This window comes from Aphidius gifuensis, linkage group LG6 (genome assembly GCF_014905175.1).
Source record: "Aphidius gifuensis isolate YNYX2018 linkage group LG6, ASM1490517v1, whole genome shotgun sequence".
Lineage (NCBI taxonomy): Eukaryota > Metazoa > Arthropoda > Insecta > Hymenoptera > Braconidae > Aphidius > Aphidius gifuensis.
The window spans coordinates 4,478,264-4,496,175 of NC_057793.1; the positions used below are offsets into that span (position 1 = coordinate 4,478,264).

At 23.0% G+C, this 17,912-nt stretch overlaps 1 protein-coding gene across 1 annotated transcript; it reads left to right on the top strand.

The window, feature by feature from the left end:
- The first annotated feature begins 169 nt into the window (after positions 1-169).
- LOC122858981 (vasoactive intestinal polypeptide receptor 2-like) lies at positions 170-17,556 on the top strand. Its single transcript, XM_044162269.1, has 13 exons — positions 170-333; positions 7,791-7,985; positions 12,123-12,210; positions 14,287-14,393; positions 14,548-14,697; positions 15,206-15,300; positions 15,396-15,727; positions 15,789-15,922; positions 16,035-16,120; positions 16,244-16,388; positions 16,473-16,734; positions 17,022-17,179; positions 17,256-17,556. Exons 2-13 carry the CDS (start codon positions 7,953-7,955, stop codon positions 17,385-17,387), a joined length of 1,722 nt encoding a protein of 573 aa, XP_044018204.1. The 5' UTR covers positions 170-333; positions 7,791-7,952; the 3' UTR covers positions 17,388-17,556.
- Positions 17,557-17,912: the final 356 nt, after the last annotated feature.

Genomic DNA, 17,912 nt, shown 5'->3' on the forward strand with positions numbered 1-17,912 from the left:
TTGAGGTAGTCGAATGTAATTGTAAATTTTTTTAAATATATATTTTATAAAATTAGATAATAAATCAATCTGGATTATTATTAATTTTTTTTTTTTTTTTTTTATCGTGATAATGAACTATTTGATATAAATTAATATAAACACAGTGGTCTTTGTGAATCGATGCTTTTATCATCTATAACAGTAAAAGATTGTTAACTTTGTTTTTATTATTGTTGAATTTTTTTTTGTTTATTAAAAATTCTGGGTTAATGCGCACCGTGCTTTATATATATATAAACGTAAAACGTGATTTTATAATATTCTGTCAATGAAAAAGACAGACTCTTGATGGTAAGTTTTTTTTTTTTAAATTAAAATGTGTTGCATTTATTATTTTTCTACCTAGTTTTTTTATTTCTTTGGTCCATTATTTATTTGTCATAGTAATGAGGAGAAAAATTTTAATTGCAATTATATTTTTTATTATTTAAAACGTTTTTCTGTAATGATGTATATTTTGAAAACATTTATATTTATTGTGATATAATCTTGTACTAACTTAATTAAATAAAATTTTTATGTTTATTTATTTTATAATTTTTTTTTAATATTATTTTACAGATAATTTATTTTTAGCTTGATTTGATTTATTGATGAGGTGTTTTGTTTAGATGAACATACTGAAAAATTTAAGGTCATATTTTTTGCTATTGGTATGTCTTATGCACACCTTTTCAGTGTCCTAAATTCTCTCGTAAATTTCATTGAATCCTCGAAGGAATAGTATTTTATTTCCGGTCTACCTATTTCCTTGTCGTTTTTATTTTTGTAAAAAAAGTCGAGTAAAAAATAAAATAACAATAAATACTCATAATTTGAATTTAAAAATAGAAAAAATTATTTTTAATTGTTTTTAATTTATAGTAAAAAGTTTAGTTGTACCATAATAAATGCATGTGTTTCTTTTGGAGAATGATACCACAAATATATGTAGTACTAATTAAAAAACAAAGGGATAACATATGATGCAGTTACTTTTAATGTGAGCTTGTTAAAGTTAGCTGAGTTAACGTGGCTTCACACATTTTATTGCAAGCTATTTTTTTTTTAAACAATTATCAAAAATAAAAAATTTAATTTTTTATATTTATATTTCAAATTACATCCAGATATTGCAATTCTATGATTTATTTTTTTTACAATTTTTTAGCAATAAAAAAAAAACAAATCGTCTAAGAAATTTACTGTATTATCGAAAAACCGTAGTGATATTTTTTTATTTTTACTGAAAACAGTATAAAAATTGACGATAAAAATAAAAAAATCAATTTCTTTTATAAAAATAATATAAAATCAGCATCTGGTCAGCTAAATTTAAAGTCACAATTTTACAAGTCAAATAAATAAAATTGATGAAAGAAAAAGAATAATTGAATATCGATATTTCTTATTAGATTTATATCTTATCATTTTTTTTTATCAGACCAATATAAAAAAAATTGTAGAATTATGAGATAATAACTAGTGTACTCTCAATTTCCTATGAGAATTTATTGGTAAAAAATTCAAAGAAGATTTTTATATCGCATTGATTCTTTACTTACACTCAGAATATTTTTCTCTCGGATTTAAATCCAATAAAATATCCATCTGCTTTTTGTCACTTGAATCTTTGATATAGTATTTCACAAAAAAAATATAAATATATTTTTTAAAGCAGTTATATCTATTAAAAATATTAATTTAAAAAATCATAAATTAATCAATACAAGTAAATTGACCGTGACAAAATTCAATTAAACTGTATATTAAATTTTTTGAAAGTGACTTTTAAAAAACGCTCAGAGCTTTTTCATCAAGTAATAAAATAAATTTTGAAATTACTCCATATAGTTCATAATAATTAATTTAAGTGAAAACACATAACGATGTTGTAGGTAATTTTTTTTTTTTATTAGCTTTTGTAAAAGAACTCTTAGTGCCATCAAAATAATTAATTCACATTTGCATTATGATATTGGATATCATATATGCGTTAGTTTGACAAAATGCTTTGCCATTAATCAATAAAACAAGTCAAATATTTTTTGTCACCTTGTTTATTTTTTTATTTTATTTTTTTCTCATTATTGTAATATATATTTTTTAAATAAACAAATTTCCCCAAGGAGTTTATTCTTATCCCTAGAAAATTGGCAGACTAATCCATATAATATTTTTTCAATTATCAATTTTTTAAAATACAAGTAGACTAAAAAATTTTATATCTAGCATAAATTAAATACATCATGTTTTTCTTTCGAAATACACTGTGACTATTTATTTAAAATTGATTTATATTATTGTTTGTTGAGACTTGTAAATAAATAAACATTTTAATTTGTTAAAAAACTTTTATAAAACTTTTTGTTAGTATATAATTGATGTTGGCTTTTCGATCAAAATGACTTATTCGTATAGAACAAATAGGATTAAAATTTAAAATAAAAAAAAACGTAACTTTTTTTTTACAATAAGCTTCTTTAACTTGCTTTCTTGGAATTTTTTTTTTTTTTTTAAATTATAATTCTTAAACATGTAAGAGAATTACTATTATTATTTTTTTTTTCAATTCTGATAATTCTACAGATTATAATTATTCTGTTGAATTGTCTTTTTACGTTTTATTTATTCAAAAATAGAACAGCTTGAAGGCATAGTCCAGCTATTGAACAATATTGATTTTTATCCTGTAGCTCATATTACCATCAACGTCACTTCAAATATAAACAAAAAGTCATTTCAAATGATTCGTTACCATGCAACCAGCAACCAGAGTACATTTTGATTTTTTTTTTTTTTTTTAATACACCTACATGAAACAGGTGGATGAGACTTTTATTGGTAAAAAAATTTTTTGTTCGAGGTACACATACATTGTTGCATTCAGATTTAAAAAAATGAATAAGAGAATCTCATTGAGAGTTTACAATACAGGGTAACAAACATCATAACATTTTAAAAATTTCAAATATTATGTATTTATTTACTGACACGAAAGTGCACCCTTTGATTGACAAAAATAATTAAAATACTTTTTTTTTCAATACAACTGCAGCAGTTTTTTTTTTTATAAACTCTAAACTTTATTTAAATGTGGTATTTAAACTAAAATAATTGTAGCAAATTTTCATACGTTTCATTTAATTTCTAGACAGGTAGTTCATCCAAAAAATTTTCAGTAGCGAAGGACTTTTAACTCAACATATTTCATATGAAATGTAAATTTATAAAATTCATTTCTTTGTGAATATAGGAAATTAAATTAACATACTATATCAACATACTTTATTAAAAAAAAGGATAAGTCATTTTGCTTATTTGACCTGGTTCAACCGTTTAACGGATGTAAAATAATATTTCATTTAAAAATTCTAGCGTCAATTTCGCGGTACTGAATAACTATTTAATTTTTTTTGAAAAAATATTTTTTGTCATTCAAAAGATACTCTCAGATAACCTTTGCTTTAAATTTCAATGAATTAATTTATATTCTGGTTTTTCGACAATTGAGAATATGATAGTTGAAGTAAGTTTATCTTCATCTTTAAATAGTTCGACAAGTAAGATAAGTTTGGCTATTATACAATGATGCTAATGCCATCAATAAATTAAATTTAATGGTTTTCAAAAAAAAGTCATAATAATATTTTAGTCAATTTTCATTAAAAATTTAATTAATATTTTAATTTTTTTTGTCTTATTCAAGAGTTTAAAATAAATACAAATAATTTTTAAAGCTTATCTCGTTTCGCGTATACTTACAAGAGTAAATAAATAAATAAATAAATAAAAAATATCATTTAAATAAAAAATGTAAAATATATATTTACTCAGTGTATATCTACTGACAGAGTTAATTATTTTTAGATCATCATTTGTGAAATAATATTATGCACACCACCGGAAGCAACGAAACATAAAGTCACGAATTTTTAATTCACATTGAAAATACCAGATGTACTTTAGCCACGATTCAATTTTATCAGTGTAATCAAAAAACTCATTCATGCAAATTTTTAATTTTAATTAATCATTTTATTTGTAGATTTTTTTTTCATTTATTTATTAACAGATTTATAATATAATTCATTCAAGGAAAAAATATATTCTATTATTAGCAAACGATATCAGTTGAGTCTTGTAACAATCGAGCAAAATAACCATTCTTAAAAAAAAAAAAATGACTTATTCATTTTCTTATCATTGTAAACAAAATAACACAAACAATATTCCAAGTTCATTGTACCGAAACTGCTTTATCTTCATCTTTTTTTATTTTCTTACTGTTTGAAAAAATTTTTAATCATCAATTAAGATGTTTTCTCTGATTTTATTTTATTATTTATTTTTTTCTATTTTAATTACTCTAAATTTTAATAATGTTTACATCAATATTTTTGTAAATAAAAATATAAAAGAAAATTTGTAAATAAAAAAAACTACTTCATTGAAATAAACAGCTCAAGCAATCATAGCTATATAACACATTTTTTTTTTTTTTTAGTATTTTTCTTGTTGAAAACTTTTCATCAAGTCTTACTGTCCTATATTTTTTTTTTTTTATGTATTTATATAAATGGACATAATTATTATTATTAAAAACAAAAGTCTTTGAAAATAACTGAAATGAAAAAAAATCACTTGAGCAATTACTGTCGACAAATAATGCATTTTTCATTGCAACAATTGGATTTTCATTTTCTACAATTGCTGCAATAAAAATCGATGTACATTCTTATAGTTTTCAATGAAGTAATCATATTATCATTTTTTTTTATTACTTTTATTTGAACGTTTATATCGCGTTATTAAAAAAATATTCGTTCTTTATTTTAGCCAACAATGAAAGCTTGCAATTATTAATATAAAAAAATTTGAAGTAATCAAATTTAAATTATTACAGTAAATTTTTTTAATCTAATAATTTTTCATGTGTGTTTTTTATATTACCATGTGGTTGCACTGAATTTGAATCAGCTGCCACAAATTTATACCGCATACATGTATGAATTTTTTATCAAAAAAAACAAAATATCAAGCAAACAAATAATGCAAGCATAAAAAGAAACTAATTTTTAGAAAAATATTTTTTAATATAAAGTTGATGAATTTAAAATAGCATAAGTAGTTTTTTTATTTTATAATGTTGATTCGTTTATAAATGTCATGTAGAATTTAATGGCAGTTTTAAAAGTTGTTTAATCATTCGGTTGAGATGATCTCGTTATATATACTATTGGTGAAATACCAACGAAAGGTTTTACTATATAGAAAACCGACCTTTCAAACTTTATATGAATATTCAATAGTTAAACATGAACAAAGTTACGTTTAGAATTCAAAAGAAGGATTATAGCCACTCAACTTGAAAAATAAAAAAAATATAATAAATAAATATAAAGTTTTGAAAAATTTGTTGAAAATATAATATGAAAAATTGAGATATTTATATTTGTGATCAAAGGGACTATACTGACAAATAACAACTATAAAAAATATATCTCTTCGGCAAAGGATATAAAATTTCTCAAGTAGATATATTTATCTTCTTAGTTTTCCTTTTATTTTTCATGACTCATTGTTCTTAGTTCAAAGTTTCAAACGATGAGATATTTTTTTGTTAAACATATTTCATAAATACATTTTTTTTTAAATTAAAAATTGTAATTAAATTTTACTTAGTCGTTTTATACTGTTTTAATTTTATTTTATTATCCTTATTGTGAATAAATAAAATTTACAGCAACGTTATCTATTTCTTTATATAAAAAAAAAAATGAATTACGTTATAAATTTTCTTTTTGCAAATGTCATGGTATACACCCACATTTAATTCATAAATCTATATATTTTTATTTTATTCGTGGGAGTAATATAGAGTCTTGTATTATCGTAGAAAAATTAATCGATGATCACTCGACTTCTGAGAATGGGTATTTCTATTGTAAGATTAGTCAGACGAATAAATATAATTGTTTGATCAAACAAGAGTTTCTGTATTAACAGGGTGCGTCAAATAACCACAAATTAATAAAATTTGATAGAAATTAATTTTTTCATATCACAAAGAATATTGTCATTTAATATCAAGCTGTGTTTTATACACATTAATTAATTTTTATTTGTGATTTTATTTGATGAAAATTAAATTTAAAAAAAATTTAATTTTATATATTTAAACGTATGAATTTTTTTAACTTTAAACTCTTGTCTTTCTCGTCAACAAAACAACATGTTTTAGTTCTAAACGAATATGATCAAATGAAAAAAAAAATAGTACAAAAAGTTATTGAAAAATATAAATTTTTGCATGAAAAAATTTTTATTTTTCACATAAAATTGGAGCAACGATTATTCATTTTTTTTTTCTTGGCAAAGAACATTTAATGTCTACAAATCGTAAGAAAATATAAAAGAGAAAAAAAAACCATCAAGTCTTTTGACTATAAATAAAGAGATATCAACGTGCTCAAAGTGAGAAATGATGCTACTATAATAAAAATTGTTCGTTGACGTTAACATTTATCAAGAAATTTGTTGCTGTCAAGCTGACAAATTGTGAGAATCGAAGATGATGATGTTTCAGAATAATTATTGAATTATTATATCAAATTATCAACTGGAAGAAGTAACTTTCAATACTAAAAGATATTGAGTCTCTTAGCGCATATGCTAATATATATTATGGACCTTGATTGGCATTACATGCACTTCATTTAGTCTATATGTTCATCTATGCATGCATAAGCTAAATTTAATTTATGCAATAAATTGCTTTATTCAATATCAAATTTAAATATAGTCTTTATTCATCAATAGTTAAAAACAAAAAATAATATGTATATGATAATCGGTCCATTAACGTCTAACGGTAACGATACTTGACATCTAAGTGGCATCATTATAGTATTAAATTATGACCAAACATATAAATATGTATAGCAGAGGGTAGAAAAAATTAGGGTGAACTAAATAGTCGCTAAAATACATAGAAAATAAATGGGAATCAATCACGGAGTTTCAAAGAATATCATCATTGATTCTTTGAGGAAGCAAAGACATAAAACTTTTCTTGGAATTAGTAAATCAATGAAGGTTAATTAAATGAAGTCCTACATTTTTGTTCCACAATAATTTTATTAACAATAGACCGGTTTTATTATTACACTATCTGTAACAGAAAAATTCAAATGAAATTATATTTATTACGAGACTGACTGGAATTGTGCCACTGCTGATATTTATATTAATTTAAAAACAGTGAATAAATAGATTTTAATTTTTTTGGTATTAATTAATGCTTGGAGAAATTAAAGATAAAAAAACACATATATCGTTCTATCAGTATCTTGCTCCTTACAAAGATAGTTTACATTTTTAAAATTACTTGATAATTTATTTACTTCATAGTTTACTTGATAGATTTTTTCTTTTTGTATTAAATTTATATGCGAATTTTAATACCTTGAATTCCTTTATTCTGATGTTTATTTGACTATTATTTATAGAGCACTTTATTATTTTAAAAAATTGAAAATCAAGTAGAGTATGAAAGTCTCGATGAAAGAAAATAAATTCATTACAAATAAACTATGAAAATTTTATATAATAAATTCTTGTGCTTTTTTTTTATTTTTCTAAAAGTTCATGGTAATTTATTTTTATGAAAATAAAAACCTCACATTGATTCCTAACAAAAAGACCTAAAATAATATAATTTTTTGTTATTTTTTTTGCTATTAATTTTCTTCTTATTTTTTTTCCAGCGTTCAGATGATGGAATGAAAATATAAAATTGTGGATGAGCTGACCTGAAACTAATCTTATTGATGAGTAATATCTTATTGATAGAAAATCTTTTTGGAAAAATTTTAATCTGTAATTTTTGAGTGTTCAAACAGAACTTGAAGGATAATATTAAGACTGAAATGAATATTGAAGTAAACACAATGGCACCAAATGTAAGTTAATTAAGATTATACATTGTATATATTGCGTAAATATCATATATTATTTATCAAGTAAATAGAGTGACTGAGAATATTGGGGTATGTTTACTTAGTTGAAAGCATAATTGAAATACCAATAGAAATTCGAGTCAAATGCAAGATGTTGAAGAGTGAATATTTTTGAGATTTACTAATTAAAATTAAATTCTTACATTCACACTATCGATGATCCTTCAATCTTGAGAACTCGATTCGGTTTATTCAAATAAAATAAATTCAACTCATTCATAAACTAGCTATAGAAAATTTTTAAAAAATTTCCCTAAAAGGAAAAAAATAATACAAAAGATTGTTAATTTATTCTGAAATCTGTTGATGACAGGTTAGCCTTTGATAACAATTTTTTGACGGAAAGAAAAATAAAAAACTTCAACTGGTAAAACTCGAGAGAATATAAAAATACTTTGTGTTATCTATTGGATTAATCTGCTTGTCGTTGATCAAGTTGGAAGGGTGCCAAAATACCAAGAAGGCGATAGAATTTTTTTTTTTTCTCAATATTTAATCGTTTTGTTGTTTTTTTTTCCCATCAAGACTTATTTGATACAGAAAGAATATCCAGTTAATATTAGACCATGACTTGGATAAAATGCTGCAAATCTTATCATTTGTTTGTCTTATCAAAAATCATTGTGTACGTTCATCTTATTCAGCAAGACCACCAATTTTTTTAAAAGATATATTTTTTTTTATTTTACTAGTTTCATGATGATATTTAGCTTTTAATATTTAATTTGTTTAACCAATGACTAAACAAATAAAAAGTATTAATAATTAAGTAAGACGAATGTATTTTGTATAATAGATTTTTTTCTGAAAATTTAAAATCCTCAAAGGCATTCATAAATAAAAAATATTGAAAATGAAAATATGTTAATAAATTCATAATTATAAATTTTCATTAAAAATATATACTTTCATATTGAATCTGATTCATCATGCACTTTTTATTTCTAGCGAATGAAAAACTCATCAAAATAGTTGAAAAGAAAAAACTCTGTACTACTCTACCGAATGAATCTTATTTTTTTTTTCATTTACTCATTAAATTTGAAAAGAGCATGAAATTATTTTTCAAGTACATTCAATGAGTATCATTAATGAGCTGATGCTTTTTGCCAAATGATTTTAGAATCCTCTTAAAGCTTGAACACAAAAGAAACGATTCGTCTTTAAATGAATGACAAATTATCATTTTCTCAGTTGTATAACAGTAATTTATTTTATTTTATAATTTTTTTTTTATATAAAAGAATTCAAGTTTGTTAATAGACCAACCCTACATTTCCCAGAAACGTATATCATCAATGCAATTGCATACTTGTTTAATCAACAAATTGAGTATACAAATGAAATAAAAAAACAGAAACAAAAAAATGTATATGTACATGCTTCCCTTGTGTAAAAGTTATTTACATTGTTTGTGAGCTTATCATGATGAAGGATTGTCCCTCACGCCAGAACATTCATTAAACCAAACAACTTGCCTTTTAACACTGTCGTAACTTTTTTCATCATAAACCTCAACGTTATTGATATTATTTCAAGACAATTCATTATAGTATTATAATTAGTAAAATTTACTTAACACTGTGTCATTTAAAAAATTTAATAAAATTCTAAAAATGATAAAATTATTTTATCTGATTTCAAAATGATTGATCAACACTAACAGTTGAACCTAGCTAAAGTGATAACGTTGGGTAATGTTACTTTGAGAAAACGATACATTTTCCAGGTATTTAAACTCTTGACTACAACATTAACCATAGTGTCCTTCATCGTAGTAGACAGCTAGCATTAGTATGCACACGCGATATATACATATTGTGTTATCCAAACTCACTTTAACATTTTGTTCCCATTTGAAAATAACGTTATTGATCTAGCTAAATGATACAAAGTTGGGTTTTTTTTTTTATAAAATATAAACGTAAATGATTTTACATTCTTTGTGTTGACTATATTACTTTTTTTATTTTTTATTTTTCTGATAACACGTACGTCATGCAGGATGTGACCTGGCTTATCCCATTCAAGAAATCTATGTATATAAAATTTTATTTTTTTAAAAATAATATACCATCCGGACATTTGATTGGTCATTGTTTTTTTCTCACTTACTCTCATACGAGCAACGAAAAAACAAAAAAAAAAGAGCGAGTAAACAAAATTTTTTTTGATATTTTTTATAATTTTTTTTTAAAATTGACAAATTAAGCTAGCACAACTTTCTCAATAATCATCGGATCTCAATGCACCTAGGCTCAAAATTTTAGGCGAATTATGTGTTTTTTATGTGTGAAGAAATAAATTTGAAAGAAAATTTTTTTTTTATTTTTTTTATTTTTTTAAAAAATTGGCGTATTAAGCTAGCACAACTTTTTTAATAATCATCGGATCTCAATGCACTTAGGCTCAAAATTTTGCACGAATTATGTGTTTTTTATGTGTGAAGAAATAAATTTGAAAGAAAATTTTTTTTTTATTTTTTACATTTTTTTAAAAAATTGGCGTATTAAGCTAGCACAACTTTTTAAATAATCATTGGATCTTAATGCAATTGGGCTCAAAATTTTGTGCGAATTATGTGTTTTTTATGTGTAAAGAAATAATTCAAAAACAAAATTTTTTTGAATATTTTTTATATTTTTTTTTTTAAATTCACATATTAAGCTAGCACAACTTTCTCAATAATCATCGGATCTCAATGCACTTGGGCTGAAAATTTTGTGCGAATTATGTGTTTTTTATGTGTGAAGAAATAATTCAAAAATAAAATTTTTTTAAATATTTTTTATATTTTTTTTTAAAATTGACTCATTGAGCTAGCACAACTTTTTTAATAATTATTAGATCTTGATGCAATTGGGCTTAAAATTTTGTGCGAATTATGTGTTTTTCATGTGTGAAGAAATAAATTTAAAAAAAAATTTTTTTTTTATTTTTTACATTTTTTTTAAAAATTGGCGTATTAAGCTGGCACAACTTTTTTAATAATCATTAGATCTTGATGCAATTGGGCTGAAAATTTTGTGCGAATTATGTGTTTTTTATGTGTAAAGAAATAATTCAAAAACAAAATTTTTTTAAATATTTTTTATATTTTTTTTTTAAATTTACATATTAAGCTAGCACAACTTTTCTAATAATCATCGGATCTCAATGCACTTAGGCTCAAATTTTTGCACGAATTATGTGTTTTTTATGTGTGAAGAAATAAATTTGAAAGAAAATTTTTTTTTTATTTTTTACATTTTTTTAAAAAATTTACATATTAAGCTAGCACAACTTTTTAAATAATCATTGGATCTTAATGCAATTGGGCTCAAAATTTTGTGCGAATTATGTGATTTTTATGTGGGGAAATATAAATTTGGAAAAAAGAATTTTCTCTATTTTTTATTTTTTTTTTTTAAGATATAAAAGTTGCACAACTTTTTCAGTAAACATTCAATTTTGATGTTATTAGACTAAAAATTACGTGTGAATTATGTGTATTTATGTGTAAATAAATAAATTAAAAAAATTTTTTGTCAATTGATTCATTCTTTTTTTTTTTTTTTTATGATAATACTTGTGTTTATAAAATCAATGGAAAACGAACCTTTTAGAATGTATAGATACAGGCGCGTAGCGCCTATTGTGTCTTGTAAAAAAGAAAAATAAAAAAATCAATAAGTTTGTTTTTAACATTCAACAGAAGCAAGTATACCAATTAAATTTTTTAAATTGAACAACCCTGTTATCTTTTTATAACTTGATTTATCAAAAAAATTATAAATAAATTTATCCTTTTTATAAAATTAAATTGAGTATATTTTTTTAAGGATATTATCATGTATCTATTTAAAAATTTACTCAATTATTTCATAGTGCAACGAGACAATATGTAGTTTAGATATGGATCATAATCACAAAGAGAATTATCAAGTGAATGTAAACATAATAATAGGATGAGCTCTATCAAAGGACAAGCAGTATTATAATATCAGACTTGTCTTTGAGGAATTAAAATTAATTTTCAAAACTAATTTGTCTAATAGAAATAATCTAATTTTATCTAATTGTTTTTTTCATAATTAACAGGGTAGTGGTTATAACAGCCCCTATATTCAAGATGCAATTATCAAATGGCATGAAAAAAATTGCCGTATTGGTTTCGTCTCAAGTTCAGGTAACTCTACTATTTTTGAATATTAAATTATTGATATAATATTAATAAATTATTCATCAATCATAATAATACATCATCAATTTTCCCCCTTAATAGATTCAAGATATTTTTTTAAATTAATGATATTTTTCATTTTTCCATAAATCAAATAAAAAATGAATAATATTTACTCGGTTAAATATTAAATTAAATATTATATTTTCAAGGTAAAATCATATTTGATATTGATCAAAGCAGAAAATACATTTGATATGGTTTATTAAAAATAATAAATTAAATTTTTCATTATTAGAATTTTTTAATTAATTTTCAAATGATATATATTTATTTATCATTGGTGGAGATTCAATATAATCCACTCATAATTTATATTCATAAATTAATATCATATTTTTATTATAAATAATTGAAATCCTCATTGTGAAGTATGTTTTAAAATAAATCCTCAATATAAAAACTCTCAATGTGGCTTATTGATTAAATCGTGCGTGGAGCATATATATATTTATGCAAAACACAAACATGTTTTCAATTTGGTTGTAATTATTTGAAAATGCTACTATCCGAAAAGATAAATTCATTGTTAATTGGGTTTGTGTTTTATTGTTAAAAAAATTAAAATTCTTTAACAATATATCGTATGATAATTACACAAAAAAAAACAAAAATGCTTGAATATATTTTTAATTTTTATTACAAATATGTGCAAATGAATCGTTTTTTTATTTTTCATTTTAAATATATGATTAAAATTTGAATTAAAATAAAATAACAATTCGTATATAATTAAAATAACTTTGCGTATGATATAGAGTAAATTAGCTCGAGGATATTTAAGGAATATACACTTCCAAGTTGAAAACTCAAGATGCTCATTATACTCAGTATAGACTTGCAAGCTTAGAACAATTGCTTGGAGACATGAATAAAAGATACTTTATATATGTCGAATTAATTATGCAAAATCTCATATTAAACAAAAATCTTTTGCAATAACCTGCATTAACAAGAAAATTCAACATCATTTAATTGTTAAATTTATTTGTTTGCAACTTGTTAACAAAATACTGTCTGAATAACATAAATTGATATTTATTGATGCGTTAATTTTACACGCTTTGTTAATTTAATCAAGGCTCAATTCAGGATTCATTCAAAATTCAAAACAATGATCTTTGCAGTTTTTCTTTTTATTTTTTAGATGAATATTTTATTCAATTTGAATTTATAATTTAATTAATAACATTACTCAAATTTATTTACAAAAAAAAAAACAAAGAAATAATTTATTTTGACTAAATTTAATGATTTATTTTGGAGAAAAATTATTGTAGAATTTATTTTAAACAATGACAAGATATGTCGATAGATTTTACCGGTTGCATTTTAAATTTTTAGATGAATAAAAAATTTACAATACGACGAACAAGATGAATGGCAAAAATAGATAATATACTTAAATCTCAAGAGAAAAACAGCTGCACTCGATAATCTCACCTGCAGAGTGCTACATTATTATAATGTACATATTTTTTTATTTATAAAATCTGCTATTGTCAGTGTGACCTCAAAATTTACAATTAAATATACCTAAGCTGTATTCAATCTGAGCTTACAAATTCATCTCAGTATAATCTCCATAAAATTTATGTCAAATCTTTGTTAGTAAAAGTCATATAAATTTAATAAATAATATAAATAAAATTATCATTTTATAAAAAACAATAATTTGATAATAAAATTTCTATGAAATATATAAAATTAAAATGTAAATAAAAAAAAAAAAAAACAACTAAATATTTAAAAATTATTTCATGATAGGTATGATAAATTAATAATTAAAAAAAAAATAGAGAATTTGAAAATCTTGAAATAAAAAAAGATGAAATTGAAAATGTCAAAAAAATTTAGTTTGTAAATGTAAAATATCATATATAAAAACTTACCAGACAAAGTTCAACAGGTGTCATCGATTAATAATCTTTCATTACACCTCTTTTATCACATTAAGTGTGTTGAAGATTTGAAAACTTTTTATCCATTTAACTTAATCCCTTTTGATATATTATTTTCCAGATGAGTGCCCGGAGATTTGGGATGGAATACTCTGCTGGCCACCCACCACCCCCAATAAACTAGCTGAGTTATCTTGTCCGGGTTATTTTGCTGGTTTTGATACACAGGTATTTTTTTTCATGTCTTTCTCTGTCTCTGGAATATAACAAAAAAAAAATTATTATCATTTTCTTTATATTTAAATGAAAAATAAATATTGGCAAGTATTTTTTTGTCATCACAGTTTATTGCTTGACTAATTTATTAATTTGATTATTGCAGAAAAATGCAACAAAACAATGCATGCCGGACGGACAATGGTATTGGAGTCCAGAAAATAATCAAACATGGACTAATTATACACAGTGCTCGACAACAAAGCTAGTAACAGTTCTCATGGATGTACCGAAACATAATTCAAGTTTGACAGAGGTGAATTTTCGTTGAAACAATTATACAATAATGAATTGTGTTATTTGCCGAAATATTATTTCAATTTACAATAGATAATTCAAATATTCAAGCATTTTTATTAAAAATATCAAGGGGCTATTCATGGCCAGATTTAGATTTTAAAATTATTCAAAAAAATAATTTAGTTAAAAACATTTAGATTAAAAAGATTTTATTTTATCTTATTCATTTTTTTTTTTTTTTTTTTTTTATCGATTTCAAATTGATAATATTAAAATGATTAAAAATTTTTATTAAAATACCAAAGTTTCAAAGATTTTACTAAAATTTATATAAAGTAGAGTAAATGCTTCTGACTACGACAAGTGAGTGACATTATTTAATGGAAAATTGTTTTAAACAAATTTAAAAGCCGGTATTGACAAACCAATTTTTAAAAACAAGCATTAAATTGTACCTTTAAAAATCCATTAATTTATTATATACTATTAAATATTCATAGAATTATTTTAATTTTATTTTTCAGATGTATTTACCCATTATCAGAAACATATCAACAATTGGATACACAGTATCATTATCAACTCTTGTTGTAGCATTTTGTATTTTAGCAACTATTAAGTATGCACTTGAAAATTTATTAAATATTTAAAAAAATAATTATTTCTATTTAATTATATTTATATTAATGATTTTTTGTTATTATTTTAAAACAGAAAACTAAGATGTTCAAGGAATTTACTACATCTTCATTTATTTGTATCGTTTATGACTCGAGCATTAATGGCACTTTTGAAAAATATAATTGTTGCATCGGGATTAAGTGTTGCTTCAGATATCATAGAAATAAATGGAGCAAGTTATTTACATGTTAATGATTACGAGAGCAATTGGCTGTGTAAAACATTTGCAAGTTTATGGCAATATTTTATTCTTGCAAATTATTCATGGATTTTAATGGAAGGATTGTATTTACATAATCTAGTATTTTTTGCATTATTTCCGGAGAATAATTCGAGTATTGCTGGTTATGTTATTCTTGGCTGGGGTAAGTTTAAATATAAATAAATTAACAATTACTTATTAAGTTTAATTAATTTTTTTTTCAGGTTTGCCAGTAATTTTTGTCATTCCCTGGGCTATTTTACGAACTTTATTTGACAATACATATTGCTGGTTTACCAATGAAAGCTCATATATATTTTTTTATATGATTCGATTACCTACAGGACTTTCTATTATAGTAAGTATATATTACCACATAAAAAAATCTTAAAATAAACAAGTAAAAATATAATAAAACAACATGGAAAAACAAAATTTAATTCTTTTGATTGTTTTATTTTTTTAAACAGATAAATTTTATACTATTCATCAATATTGTAAGGGTATTACTTTTAAAACTTCAATCCACAATATCTGAAGAAACTCAACGATACAAGTAAGACCAAAGAATTTTCAACACTTGTTATTATTTTTTTATTTTATTTTTGTATTTTCAATAAAAACTTTCAATTGAAAAATAAATAAATAAATAAAATCCTTGTACGTGATATGATTTCAGACGATGGGCTCGAAGTACTCTTGTTCTTGTTCCTTTGTTTGGAGTACATTACGCACTTTTTCTTGGTATGTCTTATAGTATTGGTGTTAACGAAAAAGTTGAGCTTATATGGCTCTTTGTTGATCAGCTGTTTGCCTCGTTTCAAGTATGTTTTTTTACATTTTGTTTTAGTCAAATATATACAACATAATAATAAAATTGATTGAATTTTTTTTAAATTATTTTCAAGGGATTTTTTGTTGCTGTATTGTATTGTTTTTTGAATGGTGAAGTGAGAGTTGAAGTTACAAGAGCTTTTAACAGTAACAGATGGAGTAGATTAAGACGAAGTCAACGGACATCAACAAGATCAGACAGTGCATGTAGTTGTCAATTAAAAAAAATTAGAAAACATAAAAAACGAGGATTTATTAATTTCATTTTGGCTTGTTTTTGTACTGACAATTCAATGCATCATCGTTCTTCTCATTCTATGATGAGTACACAACAAGGTGAATATTTAATTGTAATTATATATATTGTAATTAACTTGTTGTTATGACAAATATATTCAACAAATATATTAACTCACGAAATTAACATTATTTATTTAAAATAAAAAATTACTTTATTCCAAAACCATGCTCGTGATGCTGAACACACGATCTAGCTTCCGTAAGATGCCTTGCATTGCTTTGATAAATTTTTTTTTTGATTATTATTAATAAAATAAAAAATATTGTAATTATTTTTTAGCTTTGAATAATTATATGCTTTGTTTTGTTGAATGTATTTATAGACATTGCAACAAGAGGCTGTAGTTTAGCAAGCAGTCGAGTATTTTTTGATTCACCTGGTCCTGGAATGTACTCAACAGATAATCAAGATTGTACGTCACTTGATTCATCAGCATGTAACAGATATACTGCTCGTTCAACACTCTCATTTTGTTCTCACGTGAGTCATCTAATTATCATTTAAATTATTAAACTAATAAAAATATAAATTGATAAATTATTTTATGTATGTTTAGATGTTGGCAGATACAGCTGGGCCTCATTTAAATATCATGACAACAGACGACAGACCAAATAATACTTGGAGTGACACAGAATCATGCCTGGCACTAAAACTCGATGATTATCCACAGCTTGAAATTTCTTGATTAAAATAATTTTATATGGTCATTGTCATAAAATAATTGTATTTATTTTAAAAAACAAAAAAACAACAATCAACCTCACACAGTGATAATTCAAAATAAAAAGATATTAAATATTTTTAAATATTAATTCAATTGATGTATTCTATGTAATAAATATATTCTTTTTTTATTTGCCTTTATTTATTTAACAATTATATTGAGCTATTTTTCACAGGTAAAAAAAGGAAAACAAAAAAACCAACAAATTATTGATGAAAAAAATAAAAAAATTTAAAGATTTTAGTGTTGCAAATTGTTATTACCATAAATGTTTTATCAACAAATAAAGCTGAATTTTTTTAATTTCTATATTTGAATTAAAAAAGTTATTAATTAATTAGTTAATTTTATGGAATCAGTTAAAACTTGACGCGATAAAATGGACACATCGACGACAGCGACAATAGTTTCAGTTACCACCACACTTTATAATAATAATAACAATAAATAATAATAATAAATTAAAATGAATAAAATTCAAACAAT